Genomic DNA, 17,053 nt, shown 5'->3' on the forward strand with positions numbered 1-17,053 from the left:
TGAGTTAGTTCTAAGCACAACAGTCCCTCCTTATCCATGAGGGTCCCACACTCCCAGTGGATGCCTGAAACTGCAGATAGTACCAAACCCTACAAATACCATATTTTTCCCTACACAGTTGGTTTTTTTTTTTTAACTTTTTATTTTGTATTGGGGTATAGCCAGTTAGCAATGTTGTGATAGTTTCAGGTGTATAGTGAAGGGACTCAGCCATTCATATACATGTATCCATTCTTCCTCAAACTCCCCTCCTATCCAGGCTGCCACATAAGATCGAGCAGAGTTCCCTGTGCTATAGAGTAGGTCCTTATTGGTTATCCATTTTAAATATAGCAGTTTTATTTATGAATTAGGCACAGTAAGAGAATATCCAAATTACCAGCATCACTATTCTCATGCTTTGGGGCCATTACTTGAACACAAGCGCTGAGTCAGAGATGGCTACTAAGTGACTAACGGACAGCAAATACTGGATAAGGGATGATTCGTTTCAGAATAGAAGTGCAAGATTTCATCACACTACTCAGAAGGGCACACAATTTAAAACTTATGACTTTATTTCTAGAATTTTCCATTTTAATTTTCCATTTTTGGACCATGGTTGACTGGGCAACTAAAATGATGGAAAGTGAAACCTCAGATAAGACAAGAAAGGGAGGACTACCGCATTTTGGCAATTGCCTGTATCTGGAATGTGCAATTTCTTTAAAAAAAAAAAAATCATTTGCTTTTAAATAAGATCTAATTGAGGGTATCCTCTTAAATTTCATACTTTGTTTTCCATGAGTATTGTTCAGACTTAAGATACAATAAAGCCTTACTTCTAAATTTCAGCAAAGTGTTCTCCCAACATTTCTTCTAGAACTCTTAAAATATTTTACTTCAGTTTGCTTAGTTTAACACTAAAACAAATTCATTCATATACCTAGTTATAAATTAAGGCAAAATAGATTGCTTTCCAGAAAGTTTAATGATTCAACACACTGCATACAATATTTCCTATCATATGTATAACACAGTTTACCACATATTTTAAATATCTGCTATTCTATTGTTTAAATGAATCCAATGAAAGTATTCAGTAACATGACTTTTGAAGAAAAAAACTTTTAGCTAGATATTTTTACCAAGTTATGATTTAATATTTATCAGATGTGTAAATATACAAACATGATGGCAATTTTAAAAACTTGTGGATAGTTGGCCTTACAAAATTACAACACACTGTAAATAAATCCCTCCCACATTTTATACAAACTACGTGATTTTGATATACAAAGATTCTGTTTTTATTACACTGACAATGTACAACCAAGAGTATTTACAATGCAAAAAGTATATAAACCACAATTTAACATTCTGCTACTGGCAGCCACTATAGTTTAGGAGGTAGCTTTAATTAAACAAAATGAACAGAAGCCACATTTCCCAACTTGTGTTCTAAAAATAATTTACATAAGATAAAAATTCATTATATGCACATTATATACAGTTTAATTATTAAACTGCAATCTAGCTTAATGTTTTTTAGTATCTCATGAACTAATATGGCAGTGGATTTGCTATTGATTTAGCATATTGTTCAAAAAATATATTGAACACTTATAACTTTAAGACTCCACATAATGACATGTCAAAAGTCCATAGATGACTATCAAGTAGAATTTTTAATTTTTAAAGACATAGGCCTAAGCTTTATGCCTTTTTTTTCCCTTAGTGACATATTTGTCTTGTCTCACAAGAACAGTTTCAGAGCTGTTGCACAGGCTCTTGTAAATCAAAGGAAGGGAAAATATACGGTAGCGTCCACGTAAGAGCATATGTTCAGGAGAATCTAGCTCACTAAGAAATAAATGTAAGTGCTTTGTGTCATAATTACTCCCGATTTCTTCCACCTTAGTTGAAACCATTTGCCACCATTTACTTTCTGTACAATCCAAGCTACAGGTAGATCACATACCAACAGAACTGAAAAATACTGATAGAGTCAATGATATTAGGAAGAGTTTTATCCATGAGAACATTATACTGCTGCTGCTACTGCTGCTAAGTCACTTCAGTCGTGTCTGACTCTGTGCGACCTAGTGGACGGCAGCCCACCAGGCTCCCCCGTCCCTGGGATTCTCCAGGCAAGAACACTGGAGTGGGTTGCCATTTCCTTCTCCAATGCATGAAAGTGAAACGTGAAAGTGAAGTCGCTCAGTCGTGTCCGACTCCATGCGGCCCCATGGACTGCAGCCTACCAGGCTCCTCCATCCATGGGTTTTTCCAGGGAAGCGTACTGGAGTGGGGGGCCATTGCCTTCTCCAGGGAGAACGTTATACGGAGCCATCAAGTCCCTCAGATACTTTTAAAATCCCCTGTTAGTAGTTTAGCCAAATCTACTAAAATCACACAGCAATGAGCCTTTTACTTTTTCCTAATAGTATGATCACAAAGCACTGAAGAAAAAATTACTGTGACCAACACAAAGCAATGCATAATGACTGAAGACAAATGTGTTCAGTTATTCTTTTAAAATCTAACAGTTGTTAATATTGTTTTAAAAACATCAGGTTTTAGATTTAAATCTCTTACACAAAATCGATGATTCTATTATGTCAGAGATGGATTAGAAAAATGCAAGAATTTAGTGCCTACATCCACTCTCATAGTCCTGTCTGGGAAATGATTCCCCTCCACCTTTTTTTTTTGGCCCTGCAGTAAGTTGTCCTGAGATTAATGATGAAACATTAGGTAAAATTAGCAAGCCTTTTTCTTCAATTATATAAAATCACCATTTAAAATATTCTTTAAAAATATTAACAGCTGTTTTCTATCTTGTGCTTAATTCAGAAACAGGTATAAATTTGCTCCTTATGGATCAGAAAAACCCAACGTTATATTGCTATGATATACATAAAATCTTTTTCAAGTTAACTATTTGTTTCAAATAGACTACACATTGCTTGGACACTGCATTTTGTCATCAATCCATAGTTCAGGCACTTGTCCTTTGCAAAGGTCTGGTTGAAGAAATAACTGCCACCTTTCTCCTTCTAAGTGACACCAGGCAGTGATCACTTAAGTGCTTCCCAGATAAGAGATCAAACTAGGGTTCATTCTTATAAACACTGTGATTTTGGTTGATGGGAGAAACAGTTACAAACACATGGATTCAGTCTTTAACTCTTGGGAGATTGTAAGCATAGCGCACCAAAGGGAATCCTCGACTCTGATAGAAGCAGGCTCTTCCGCAAGCCTGAACCTGGTCAGAACTGTCTGAGACAAAGGAATCTTCTTCATCGGCATAATCAGAGTGGGCGGACTGCGTGCCACAGTCGGACCAATAGCCGTCTGGCCTTTGGCAAGAACCCACTGTCAAGGCAGGACAGCTGTGTGATTTTATTAAGTGTTTGCATGACACTGGCTTTGTCAACAGGAAGGCTTCGCAGCAGTCACACACAGTCAGGTTGCCCTGCAGATGTGAGTACATGCCGCAGTCGTAGTAGAAATCCTGCTCCACACAACCAGCTTGGCTGCTGATGGACACTGAGGCCGATCCGCTTTTCTTGGTAACGTGGCGCTTCAGTAACTTCCAGTCTTCTTTAAACTTTGGGTTGAAGAAGACATAGAGGACTGGATTCAGGCAAGCAGGCAATGGGAAAAATATCAGAGTAACAGACTTCATTATTTCGGGACTGATCGAGATGGCGGTGATCAATGGCGCGAAAGAGAAAAACGCCACGGGGCAGAAAAAGATGCAGTTGGTGAAGATGAGCCAAGCGACATGCTTAATCATGCTAGAGTGTGAGTTCTCGGAAAGGTCTTCTTTTTCCAAGTTGCAGTAGAGTTTAGTGTAGATAATGGCCATTAATAAAAATGCTAGTGAGTTTAACAGCACTAAAGTTACGGTAAACCCTAATGATGGGGTTTCTCCGGTGGGAAATGGCAAGCACAGAGGGGATGCGGAATACTCCCCTCTATGGAAAAGGGGGAAACAGCCTGCCACTGCGGCCCCCAGAAAAGCCAAAACGGCAGCAATCCGGAACTGCTTGAGGTGACTGCTTTTCCCATTTTTCATCATATCTTTTGCAGATAAGCTTCTTTCGACGGCTGCTAACATTAATAAAAATATGGCGCTTTCTGAGGAGAAAACAGCAAGAAACCCAGCTATTTTGCAGCCACTGCCTATCTCCCACCAAATGCCAAATTCAGCAAATCGGCCCCAGGACACAGCATCCAGAAAAGTTAAGATTCCGGTATAAGCGCCCATGAATAAGTTAGACACAGAAATCAGGCCTATAAACAATTTGGAGGAAGGCACTGATGTACAAGATGCAAATGTTGTTAAAATGACAAGCAGGTTGAAAAACAATGCCACCAAGAAAATGAACCACACAGTAAGACGGATCATCCAACTTCCCAGCAAGTATTCGCAGGGCTTAAAAGCACCTAAAATGAAAGAGAGAAAAGACAGTTTATAAAAGACTATCTTCTGTAAGATATGGCTTGAGAAACTATTAATAGAATAATTGATCTACTACCAAAGTGAATTGACCCAAACTGAAAAGATTATCATTTCTTAGGCATCTAATCCCTGGACTAGGCTATTTAAAAATTTAATACGTCATCTTAATATATATTTACTTATTTTATTAACTACTTGGCAAAGTCATACAGTGATATTTAAAGGAAAATTCTCACTTTTTCTCTTACTGAAGTTAATATACATAGGACAGTGACTAGTATGTGAAAGTAACTTCATATGGGGCTTAGAATCGGATAAACTAGGGTTTGAATTTAAGGTTTATAACTTGCTACTTTTAAGAAGGCAGCTTAAACCTCTATAAATTTCACTTTCCCACTTGTGGATAATAATACCTATTTCATAGCATTGTGTAGCTTAAGTAAAATTACACATACAAGGTACTTCAACAGGCTACTGGGTACATAGTTGGACTTCAAAAAATGTTAGGTCCTTATTGTCTTTCTTCCAGTTCCTAATATACTTTATAATAATTATATGTGATATATATATGTAACATATATTTTATACACACTTCTTACAGCCTTCAAAAGCAATCTGATGAAGCAGGCTAAGATAAATACAATTAGCCCTATTTTTCACGCAGAGATTTCAAAGTGTTTGGTAGACCTGACAGAGGTCATTGAACAAAATAGTACAGTGAGAGCTAAATTACATTGATGTTAACAAATCATGTAAAACTATGTCCAATAACACCCTGCATCACTTAAACTAGACCTGCAAGAACTAATTTAGTAGCTGAGTCGCATGTTCTAGCAACTGACTTTGGCATGCTAGTTATGTCCCAAATGACAACTGTTTTATTTAAATGTTAGTAAAGAAAAACAAAATGTTGTCTGCAGAGCACAAGAAAATGTGTTTGATACCTCCTGTAAAGCGTCTTTATCACTGAGATATTCACAGACCTAACAAGCCTGAGCTGCACTATTTATATCAATTTGAGTGAAGAAACTTGTAAAAAAAAAATTTTTTTCTAGTTAATTTTTTTATCCTCCCCTCTCAGGGAAGTATGAAGAGGAAGCTTTTGCCTTTATCTCTGAATCTGAACTCATCCTTCTACAAGGAACAAGGAGTAGCTCACATGACCCGGGAGAATAGGACACCCTTCGGAAAGTGTTTGACTAGTGGGTGGAATTACTTTCCCTCAAGGGCCTGGGCTCCACTCCTCTGTCTTGGAAACCTGCTGCCTCCTCCAGTTTTAAAAGAAGGTTCCTGCTCTCTTCACTTCCTGCTTGCATCACCGCATGGCTGTCTCTGTGTTACTACGACGGAGTGGAGTTGGGGAAATAGGTTTGCCATTCACTCCTATTGCCACCTGGGGAGATGAGCTCAGACCAACTTTCCTCCTGGCTGACCCCCAAAATTTAAAATCAGAAAGAAAGAAATGGAATCTCTGCATATTCATGTCTAGACTCCCCTTTAATAAAGCCTTTCCCTTCCTTAAGTCCAATACAAAAACCCCAGCAAACAAGTGAGTGAACTACGCCCTTGACTTCTAACAATCAATACCTTTTATAGATTTTATAAAAGATTCTGGTCAACCCCATTCACTCATCTGATTGCTATAAACTTATTCTCTACACCAGGAACTGTGTTAAGTATTAAAAGAACACATACACAGCCTCTGAAGAAGCTCACCAATTCAGTAGTAATCATTAAAGAATCCATAATACTTATGATTCTGAGTTAAAAATTAATATTCAGAACATCCAGTGTGATTAAATAGAAATCTACTTCATAGCACACAACTTAGCCATTTAAATTTTTTTTAACAGTAAAATTATAAATCCATCTTCTCTGATTAGGCAGGATATCACAGTCACGACCTAATACTAAATTGTGGTTTCAGTTTAGTAACTCTCCCAAGTCTAAAGTTCAGTGAAGTAAAATAGAGACGTAGACAAGGTTGCATTTAAAAAATAAAAGGATAACACTAAAAGTCCTTATAGACTAGTAACTTCTAGAACTATCCCAGGGTTAGAGTTGCATGAAGAAAGTACCTCTCCATCCTTAAATGTGTGCAACCCCCATCTGGGGAGCTTGTTAACACGAAGATTCTGAGTCATGGGTCTGGCCTGAGATTCTGCAAGAGATGCCTAAGCTCCTGGTATACAGACCACAGGTGAATCAGGTCTTATGAAATCATCTAGTCCTACCTCTGTTACAGAAATCACATTTCTCCCTGGAAGTTTAAAGCAAGAAACTGCAGCCAAATGTACTGTGCTTACCTGTCGAGGGTGTGCAGTGGATAATGATTTGACTGTGTTCCTCATTTTCAGCACTGCTGGTGACACCTGCCACATCACTGAGACCTGAACATATAATACAAACTGTTCAATTCAAGCTGCAGGCAGATTAAAAGATTACAACACTTTTCCAGCAGTGTTTTCTCTTGTACATGATATAAGTTCAGTGTGCACCACACTTAATAACATATTAAAGATGTCAGGAACACAGTACAGAAAAGCCATTTTTTCTCCACAGATTTCATATTGATCCTTCACAAACTGATTACAATAACACAGACTTTGATTAATGCTGTAAAGAGTGTTCTGTTTTTAAAAGTTCATGCACTTGCCTTTATCCTTTGACCCACTGTGGTCTTGCAGGTTGTTATCTTCTATGTTTGAATGTGCGTAAGAGTCACAACCCCAAAATGCACAGCACTGATAAGCATATGGTACAGATAAAGACCTGGAAAAAAAATGGCAAAAAAAATGGCAATACTGAAATACCAACTTCACAGACATGCTTTTGTTTTGTGAAAGGTAAATACTTTAAACTGGTCCTTATCCTCTCTGGACTTGGTTTCCTCATTTGTTGAAAACAAAAGGCTCTAGTATCAGGGGACACCGTGAGTTTCTCCAATTAGATAAGGTATGCTTTGAAAAACTGAATTTGAATCAAGCCATCTTTAAAGCTTAATAGTAATACTGCAATTTAAAGAAAAATCTTATCAGACTCCTTTTAGAAATGAATTAACCACACCCCATGTATCATATGAAACTGGTAGTTTCATTTAAAATTAACATTCTAGTTCATTTGTGACTTTACACCATTGAATGAATTCACATTCTCATATAAGTATAATGAAAAGATTTATTCTCTTCTCCCATGATAATATTCCCAAGCCCTCTCTCTACTATATCTAATGAGGCCCCTGCTCTAACTCTGTCTCTGTGAAGTATTTCACATTGTATCAGTTTTCTATAGGCTCACAAGTGGCTTCTGCTATCTTGTTGTAAATGATAAACCCCATTATACAAAAAACCATTCTGATGAAGGGCTATATTATCTCTTTGACAGCATCACAGGCTACAGTTCATGTTCTCAACAACAATGGAATAGTGCTCTATTTTTTTCCAAATTTGCGAGGATTGAGGTTGAAAATCTGGGAACCACAGCAAAAAAAAAAAAAACAAAAAAAAACAGGATACTCTATAATCTGAAGGCCTACCAAAACTTTCACAAAAAAGAAAAACACACCTGAGATTAACAAAGTCTTTTGCTGCTAAGGCTTCTTTCAGCTTGAAGTTGCCCACAAGTTTCAGTTGATTTAGCCCATTTAGGCCTTCCGTTGGAAATGAAGTTAATTCATTGAAACTTACATCTCTAAAATGTGAATAAGACTTCAAATTAACTCCTAAAACACAAGTCTGTACATGTATTAACATCATAAATACTAGAGCTTTAAGAAGAAGTTTAGGTGAGGAAAAACCATTTCAGAAGCTGTCATTACATGATAGCAGATTAGCATTTATACAAAGGAACACTCAACAGAAAGATGATTTGGGTAGGTAATGCTAAAACACAGTTTCTGTAGACTATTCACTACTTTCATGAAATCGTTGCATGAAACTTACAAGTTTGTTATTGACCCAAGTTTGGCAAAAGCTCTGTCATCAATTTCATGGATCAGGTTTCTACTAAGATCTCTGCAAATATAAAAATAAATTGTTAACTCCTTTCAAATAAACTCTAAATGCAATTACTTTGACTACACTTTAGGATCTGTTGCAGTCATAATAACCCTGATAAAATAACAAAGATCTTTAATCCTGTTCAACAACATTTTTAATATTTATGTTGAAGGCCTCCCCTTCATAACAATCTATTTCTTGGAATGTGTTCCAGGGAGGAGTAATTTCAGTTGGCATCTGTTTCAAAACAGTTGTGAATTTTCTCCTCCTTATCACTCTGGTACCAGTTCAAAAATACAAATGATATGATATAGCTTCTGGTACGATTAACTAGGTGAGGAAAAGCACAGCTCCTGACAAAGCTGAAAATAAAAACAGGCTTAGTGTTGTTTGCATTCTCAAAGGTTAGTGATAAGGCCCTTCGGGAAGACAAAGAATCAATACGCAAACAAGAGCATTCCAGAAGGGCTTCAGATATCATTTTTCCCCCAAGCAGGAAAAAAAAAAGTCCATATCAACACCAGAGCCACATATTACATTCAGGAACACACCCTGTGGAATTCTGATATTACAGAATTAAAATCTGCAGTCACACTTACAGGGAGCCTTAATGGAAATTTAAAGATAGGATAAATTCATTCCATGACACATCTCCTGGATAATAGGAAAATTCGACAGACTTGGTTCCAAATCATGACAAAGCAGGGTAGCTTTGCATTGTTGTCACTTATCGGTGCTCTGGAAGTGACTGCATCTGGGAGTCGGTCCCTTTCCCTACTACTGCCCAGACCCACAGGAAGCCTGCCACAAGGCAAGATCCAGAAATCCAACTACCAATAAAGTATTTTTCTAGTAGAACACGTGTGATTTCTTAATGGGGATCTACCGGAAAACATGATATATTAGTATCTGTAATTTCAATTCATTGTCAATGTTTCCAATTTTTTTCTATATTAAAAAAAAGTTTCCTAATTAAGTGTACTGTGTCTTCTGCATTGCATGAAGGCAGCGACACGGTTTGTCTTAGTCATCTCTATATTCCCAAGTGCTTAATAGAGTACGAGACACAAATATGTCCTCCAATACAAATCACTTTTTAAATGAGTGTGTCTGCTGCACATTAGCTGTGTTTGTCATGATAGACACCAGTACAGGGGTCAGCAAACCTCTTCTGTAGAGCACCAGATAGTAAATATTCTTCACCTCTGGGGGTCACATGGTCTCTACTGCAACTATTTGACTACACCATAGCATGGTGAAAACAGCTTTAGACAATACTTGACCAAAGGGCATGGCTGTGTTCTAATAAAACTTTATTGACAGAAACAATAAGCAGGTTGGCTGTAACACACAGCCTATAGTGTGCCCACCCATCACCTAAAGAGGTGGCAAACTTCACTACTATGACCTGAAAATACACAAGGTGCATTCCTCAAGCTATACACGTTATATTCTTTTGACTCACAAATTTCATGAATTAGCTAAGGTTAAAAAAAAAAAAAACACTGAAAAGAAATTAAAGTACCACATGGTAAAGTTTGAAAAATAGTATTTATGCATAATAAATCATATTTAAGTATATTTACTAACATGGGAATTGTAACGATATATTAATTTACAGCTTGACAACAATTTTATTTGCCTCTGATAATCATAGAGGAACTTACAGAATTTTTAGGGATGTCAGGCCTTGAAAAGTATCTTCCTTTATTTTGTGGATCTGATTTCGCTGCAAAGAACTAAAAAAAAGAATAAGGTAAAAAAAAAAAGAGAGAAAAACAAGAGAAAATATTTTCTATTTTGGAAAATAACATTTTTTAATTAACTTTTTTGAAGTTTAAATATTCATTCACAAGTAACAGTAACTGATCTTGTTGAAAGTAAAGAGAACTGTTGTTGCCTCATCTGAAGGATGAAAGGACTAGACTAATTGGTATTACACCCAAAACGAACCTAACAGTTAAGGCACACTATCTAAATTCCTCACCAACCCTACTCAGGAGTGAGAGCAGGAAAACAACACAGGATAAAGGACCCAGGACACTATCAAGCTTTCAAAAGATATAGAACAGCACTAGTTGCATATGACTAAGTGAAAGAAGACAGTATGGAAAAGCTACATACTATGATTCCAGCTAAATGACCTTTTGGAAAAGCAAAAATGATGGAGACAAGGAAGAAAACAGTAGTTTCCTAATCTTAGGGTGGTGAAATGACTCTGTATAATACTATAATAATTAACACGTCATTATACATTTGTCCAAATCCATAGAATGTTCAATACCAATTAACCCTAATTAAACTATGTATTCAGGCTGATAAGGATGTGTCAGTGTAGGTTCATAAATTATAATAGAATCCTATTCTGGTGGGGAATGTTGACTTGGGGTAGGCTACGTACATATGAAGGTGGGGAATATAGGAAATCTCTGAACCTTTTGTTCAATACTGTTGTGAATTTAAAGCTGCTCAAAAAAAAAAAAAGTCTATTAGAAAAAGAAAAAGAAAAAAGGACCCAAGACAATATAACCATGTCAAGTACTGCAGAAAGAAGATCAGAGGAAGGAGGAGATATTATAAAACATGGGAGTATTAGTTCCTCCCTTTCTTGACCTCCCAGTCAACTCCCACCAGAGCTGTATTATATAGCTACATGGTAGACATCCACACCTGGACCAGTTTTTGTTTGGCTGGTTTTTCCTACTGCCCTCCTCCCATACAGTCTCACAGATTGCCTGACAGATAGGTGCCCAGTAAGTGCTAGTCACATGAACACACCTGGTGCCCCTGAACATTTATTCACAGGAACACCTGATTAAGTGAATTTCTAAGACCTTAATATGAAAGTCATTTATTTACAATAAGAAATGCTCAATGAGTTAACAGTAGACCACAGCAAAAAAAGTAAGTCAAAGACCAACTTACATTTCTTCCAGAGCATGGCAACCATTAAAGCTTGGAAGGTCTTTTATACTGTTGTAAGACAAGTCCCTTAAAATGCAAATGGAAAATGATCAATTAATTTTATGTTATCAGAACACGATATTAAAACAGCTGTACTCAGAAGCATCAAAAACAATGCTAAGATCTGTTATAAAGAGATATGGCTGAACAAGAAAAGAAACTTTGTTTTCCTTACACTTGTAAGCTTTCCAGAGTACCTTAGAGATAGAACAAACTTAAAACGGGCAAACATGGAGAACATAATATTGAGTACAGACAATATAAAATATTTTAAAACATTAAGAACATAAAATAAATATGAAAAATATAGTACAGGAAATACACAAAAGTTAATTATGTTCACTTGGTAGAGATATGGATTTTTAAATCTATAATTTTATAATATTGCTATACCATAAATACTGCCCATGTTATTTAACTAAAAAGCTAGAAGAGGAGTGGTGTGTGCACTCATATTTTAAAAAATACTTATATTAAATAAAAAATGGGGACTAGTTAGCTCTGTTAATCCCACTGCAGTTTTCCCTCAATGATATCGTTGTGTTTGATACTCCATGACACCATTTAATTACTTGCTTGCTTGATCAGTCACTTATTTTGTTAGTATCTCTCGCCACTGAACACTTATTAACAACTTAGTAACTCAACTGTTTTTGTGACCTTTTTTTCATGTTTTATTTACTTTTCATTTTCAGGGCAGCTTCGAGATTTTGGAAAGCTTCAATGCTTAGTTGGTTTCTGATCCAAGAAAGATTTGGGCTCTTAACTTAGGTTATGGTGAAAGAGCAGCATACAGAGAGGTAACTACCCTGGGGCAACTAGAATCAGGAGGAGGGGTCAGGATAAAGGAAAAGAAATCAAGAAAGAGCCCAGTATGGTTTCACTTTATTCAAAGTAGAGTCACAAGATGGGAGACATACACATGACTGTAAAACAAAACTCAAATAAACTTTACCTACCCAGGGAGAAACCAGAACACCTGCTCATTTCCATGAAGGGAACGAATAAGGACTAATTATACCGTAGTGTCACCAAATGAACACAGTTTATTAAAAATAAAACTCAACCTATGTGAGATACATCAAAGAAAAGCAGGACAGGGGAAGAGGAATCCAGCTTACAAAGTCCTAAGCCTCTTCTGTTCCTGGCACAAATTACTGGGTATGCTGCTTATCTTCGTACCTGTCAAGGTCCTGTGGAGAAACATTGTTTGTCTAAGAAATGATTCGAGTTGAGATGGTAAACAAAATGCTGTTCTCACAGAGAAAAGTACACGTTCGTGCATTTGCATATGGACTAGAGGCTATGTATCCCACTGCCTAACCACTCCCTAAAGTGGGAAGAGGAACGAATCCTCTAATGTAGAAAAGTTTTGTGATAAGATGTTCACAGTGTCCAGGGGATAAGCTTGAGTTCTCATGTGGACCAACAGAAAAAAATGAATCCATAGTTACAGCTGACCATGGTCACCTGCAAGTTTGTCACCCCTCACACCCAAAATATTTGAAACCAAGTTATTTTCCTGCCCCTCAAATCTTGATTCTGTCTACTATTTCAATCAACCTGACTCAATATTCTGAAATTTTCCTTTAATCCCTGTATGATCAGGTCCCTCAAAATGGCTGCTCTCTTGGCTCTCTGTACAACCCCAGCCCAACCAGTACCTGCTTCACCTACATGCTACTCACATAACTGGCCTTCCAACATACTTGCCCCAGGCCTGGGACACTGAAGGGCGTAACCCCTCTGCTGGTTTCCCCGGTTCCTGTTGAGCCAAACTGATGTCTATTCCTATCAATATAACTGGTGATTTCCCCTTCCCCTCCACCACCCTGGGGAGCAAAAACTGCACCTTGTCCTGTCAGCTGGGTGCTAGTGGGGTGTTGCCCCAGGATCTTGCTTCAGACATGTAAGCTCCCCCATTCATTAAACCACTGCTGACTCTGGGCTCTTTCTTCAGTTTTGAAGCTGGGCAAGTGCAGGCCCTAAAGACCTGTGGGGTGCAGCCCAGTAATCCATCCTCCCTTTCTATGTCCCTATCTGCACTCAACCATCAATTTCTGTTCTTTCTTCTGTAGATCTCAGCATCTGACCCTCTTCATTTTTACTGCTACTATGCAGATCAAGGGTGAAATGACGCACACAGGGATGGAGGAATCTCAGGCCACACGGAGGAATTCCAGGGATGGATTGAAGACACAGAACTCTCATAGTTAAATGCACTCACTTAGCGAAGTGGGGTATTCTCATGGCCTCCTCACCATTCTAGCTCTAGTATCCTCTTCTTACCCTCTTCACACCACCTCATCCAACATTTTTAACATCTCCAAACTGCCATGAGAGTTGAATTTAAACTCCTTAGCTCAATGCTTCCCAACTTCTTTTCTTACATCTTGGCATACATGATAATTGTAAGCTATGCAGCACACTTGTGGTCCTTGTGGCAGAGACCCTAGCCACGTCAGACGCCACGTGGCTTCTGGAGGGCTGAGGTCATCAAGATCTTACATGCACCTGCAACCTATTCACAGGCAACTCAATGAGAAGCTCTGCCATAACCAAATGTTCAATGTTCAAGGTTTGTCATTTTAAAATTACAAGCCCAACAACTTTCCAAATTTCTCCATATCATTCCCCATACTATTATAAACAAGTCTAGCTATATTTGATCATCTGTAATGTCATACTTGGGCTTCCTAGATGGCTCAATAGTAGAGAATCTGCCTGCCAATGCAGGAGATGAAGGAGATGCGGGTTCAATCCCTGAGTGGGGAAGATCCCCTGGAAAAGGAAATGGCAACCCACTCTAGTATTCTTGCCCAAGAAATCCCATACAGAGGAGCCTGGTGGACTATAGTCCATGGAGTTACAAAAGAGCTGGACATGACTTAGTGACTGAGAACACACACAGGCTATCAGTTCAGTTCAGCCGCTCAGGCATGTCCAACTCTTTGCAACCCTATGGACTGCAGGACGCCAGGCTTTCCTGTCCATCACTAACTCCCAGAGCTTGCTCAAACTCGAGTCAGTGATGCCATCCAACCATCTCATCCCCTGTCATCCCCTCCTCCTCCCACCTTCATTCTTTCCCAGCATCAGGGTCTTTCCCAATGAGTCAGTTCTTTGCATCAGGTAGCCAAAGTATTGGAGTTTCAGCTTTAGCATCAGTCCTTCTAATGAATATTCAGGACTTCTTTAGGATTGACTGGTTTGATCTCCTTGCAGTCCAAGGGACTCTCAAGAGTCTTCTCCAACATCACAGTTCAAAAGCATCAGTTCTTCAGCACTCAGCTTTCTTCACAGTCCAACTCTCACATCTATACATGACCACTGGAAAAACCATAGCTTTGACTAGATGGACCTTTGTTGGCAAAGTAATGTCTCTGCTTTTTAATATGCTGTCCAGGTTGGTCATAGCTTTTCTTCCAAGGAGCAAGCATCTTTTAATTTCATCTGCAGTGATTTTGGAGCCCCCCCCCCAAATAAAATCTCTCACTGTTTCCATTGTTTCCCCATATATTTACCGAGTGACGGCATGGATGCCAAGTAATTTTCAGTATTCTCCATTTCACTAAGGCTTGCTTTTCTAAATAAAAGACCCAGCTCGGTGAAATCTAATTTTGAAACACTTCCATAAAGCCTTTTCTGATAGCTTACATGGACTACTCCAATTCTGAACTCCTAAAGCACTGCTTCTAATCTGGTGCTTACTTACTGCCTTATATTTTCAGAGACTTTGCTACACTCTACCTGAGCTGACTGATTCCAAACCCAATACCATCCATTTCTATGCATGATATTCACAAAGCAAGGATGTAGGAATCAACATTAACTCATTATCATCACCAAAAAGCACTGGCAACCTACTAGCAGGCCAGTGTGGTGTTATCTTTACACACCCTCACTTCAAAGAGCCACACTTACAAACTCTCCAGACGGACAGTTCCAGTCAGATTGGGGAACCGCTGCACCATGCTTGCACCACGAATGACTCTTTAAGAAATTGTGAGAGAAAAAGTAATTTAAAATAATGAATTTTCATAGATAATATTTTAAACTTATTTTTGAACCAGCTTAAAATTATAATACCACTATACCTAAAAAGATTAGTTTCTGAAAATGTGATCATTTTGACCAGGTGTTCATGAATAAATAAGAACCATTGTAAATTTTCAAAATTGTCTTTTGGACTTCCACCAAAGGAAAAGAAAATAAAAGATACTGTTTTCTGGAGTTACAATATAAATTCTAGTTTTCCATTAAAGCAATGGTGTAAATATTCAGGTTGTTTTTAAATTTCTGTAATACTTACAAGGAATGCAGTTCAGATAAATTGTGAAATGCTGAGTTCCCCACAAAAGATAGAGGATTATCATACAAATGTCTGTAAAAATAGCCAAAAAAACAAAGTTTCCATGTGTTCACAAGCACTCCAACACTAAATCTATGTTCACAAAGTTAATATATCTAACAGCCTGAATTTTCATTCTTCATCCAGATGTTTGGCCTCGTACAGACACTGCTTTACATGATTACATACTAAAAGAAAATTTCAAACTACTTACATAGTTTTTAAGAGTGGATTACCATCAAACGCTCCATCAGGGATAACAGAAATAGAATTACTATGAAATAACCTACAAAGATAGAAGAAAAATATTTTGAAATGCTTATCCTCTTGTAAAATAAGTAAAACCCAAATATCTACTACTATTCAGTAGTATATAAAATATAACTGATAACAACTAAATAAAAATTTCAATGATGTGATGAAACCAAATTTTTAATTCCAGCTTATCTTTTTCAGGACCATACCTAGTTCTCTCTAAACCCACTGCTTAACCTATTAGTTGGCAGGTCCCTTATATACTTTTAGCTTGCTTTATCCTCAAAGGACTTTAGACTGCAAGAATCATAGGTACTCTAACCTCAAAATCCCTCTCATTATTGCCTCCATTGAGTTTTTAAGCAACACACCTCAGAATATTAGCCATCAACTCATGACACACAATCTCAATTATACCATGAGCATTCTTATCTCTGACCTTGACAAATCCAACATCTAAAATGCCCCCTCATCTCTCATTTATCTAAACATTTCCATTCTTTCAAGTCCAGTCAAATTCCTTCTCTTTGGTGATGTCTCTTCCAATGCCCCCAAGCCTCAGTGAGGTCTTTTTCTGGAGTGATTTATTGATCCTATTCATTCAGCACTTATTTCCACCCAGAGACTATTCTTTGTCTGTCTTACATAGTCAGCCTCCCCAGTAGGACTAAGACCACAGCTCCTACAAAGCAGACACTATACATTATGGCTTGTTTCACTAGAATCCATACTTACACAGTAATCTATGCTCAAAACTGTCCAGGTTAGCTGACATAATCCAGTCTGTATCATCGTGCATGTGTGTGTGTGTGTGTGTGTGTGTGTTATGGAACATGCAATGGAACAACGATGTTCTAAAATGTCACTGGTGTAACATTAAATTGTGAGTTCTGGGGATATTAAGGCATAGAGAGAAGAAAGCAATACTTACAGCTCTTTTAGGCTGGGGAGAGCTTTAATAGCCTGAGGAAATTCCCCCAAATTATTATAGTTCAAGTCCCTAGAAAAAATTAGTAAAATATGTAAGAACACTCA

General features: G+C 37.7%; 1 protein-coding gene across 1 annotated transcript in view; it reads right to left on the minus strand.

The window, feature by feature from the left end:
- Nucleotides 1-951: 951 nt before the first annotated feature.
- LGR4 (leucine rich repeat containing G protein-coupled receptor 4) overlaps nucleotides 952-17,053 on the minus strand; it is a 105,370-nt gene continuing 89,268 nt past the window's right edge. The window contains exons 7-18 of the mRNA XM_069555606.1: nucleotides 16,950-17,018; nucleotides 15,978-16,049; nucleotides 15,725-15,796; nucleotides 15,337-15,405; nucleotides 12,534-12,605; nucleotides 11,374-11,439; nucleotides 10,116-10,187; nucleotides 8,392-8,463; nucleotides 8,015-8,140; nucleotides 7,107-7,222; nucleotides 6,757-6,840; nucleotides 952-4,434 (exon numbers count right to left, since the gene is read on the minus strand). Of these exons, the coding sequence (XP_069411707.1) occupies nucleotides 3,158-4,434; nucleotides 6,757-6,840; nucleotides 7,107-7,222; nucleotides 8,015-8,140; nucleotides 8,392-8,463; nucleotides 10,116-10,187; nucleotides 11,374-11,439; nucleotides 12,534-12,605; nucleotides 15,337-15,405; nucleotides 15,725-15,796; nucleotides 15,978-16,049; nucleotides 16,950-17,018 (2,167 nt within the window). The 3' untranslated portion in view covers nucleotides 952-3,157. The remainder of the gene's footprint in view (nucleotides 4,435-6,756; nucleotides 6,841-7,106; nucleotides 7,223-8,014; nucleotides 8,141-8,391; nucleotides 8,464-10,115; nucleotides 10,188-11,373; nucleotides 11,440-12,533; nucleotides 12,606-15,336; nucleotides 15,406-15,724; nucleotides 15,797-15,977; nucleotides 16,050-16,949; nucleotides 17,019-17,053) is intronic.

The sequence above is a fragment of the Ovis canadensis genome, chromosome 15 (genome assembly GCF_042477335.2).
Source record: "Ovis canadensis isolate MfBH-ARS-UI-01 breed Bighorn chromosome 15, ARS-UI_OviCan_v2, whole genome shotgun sequence".
NCBI classification, from domain to species: Eukaryota; Metazoa; Chordata; class Mammalia; order Artiodactyla; family Bovidae; genus Ovis; species Ovis canadensis.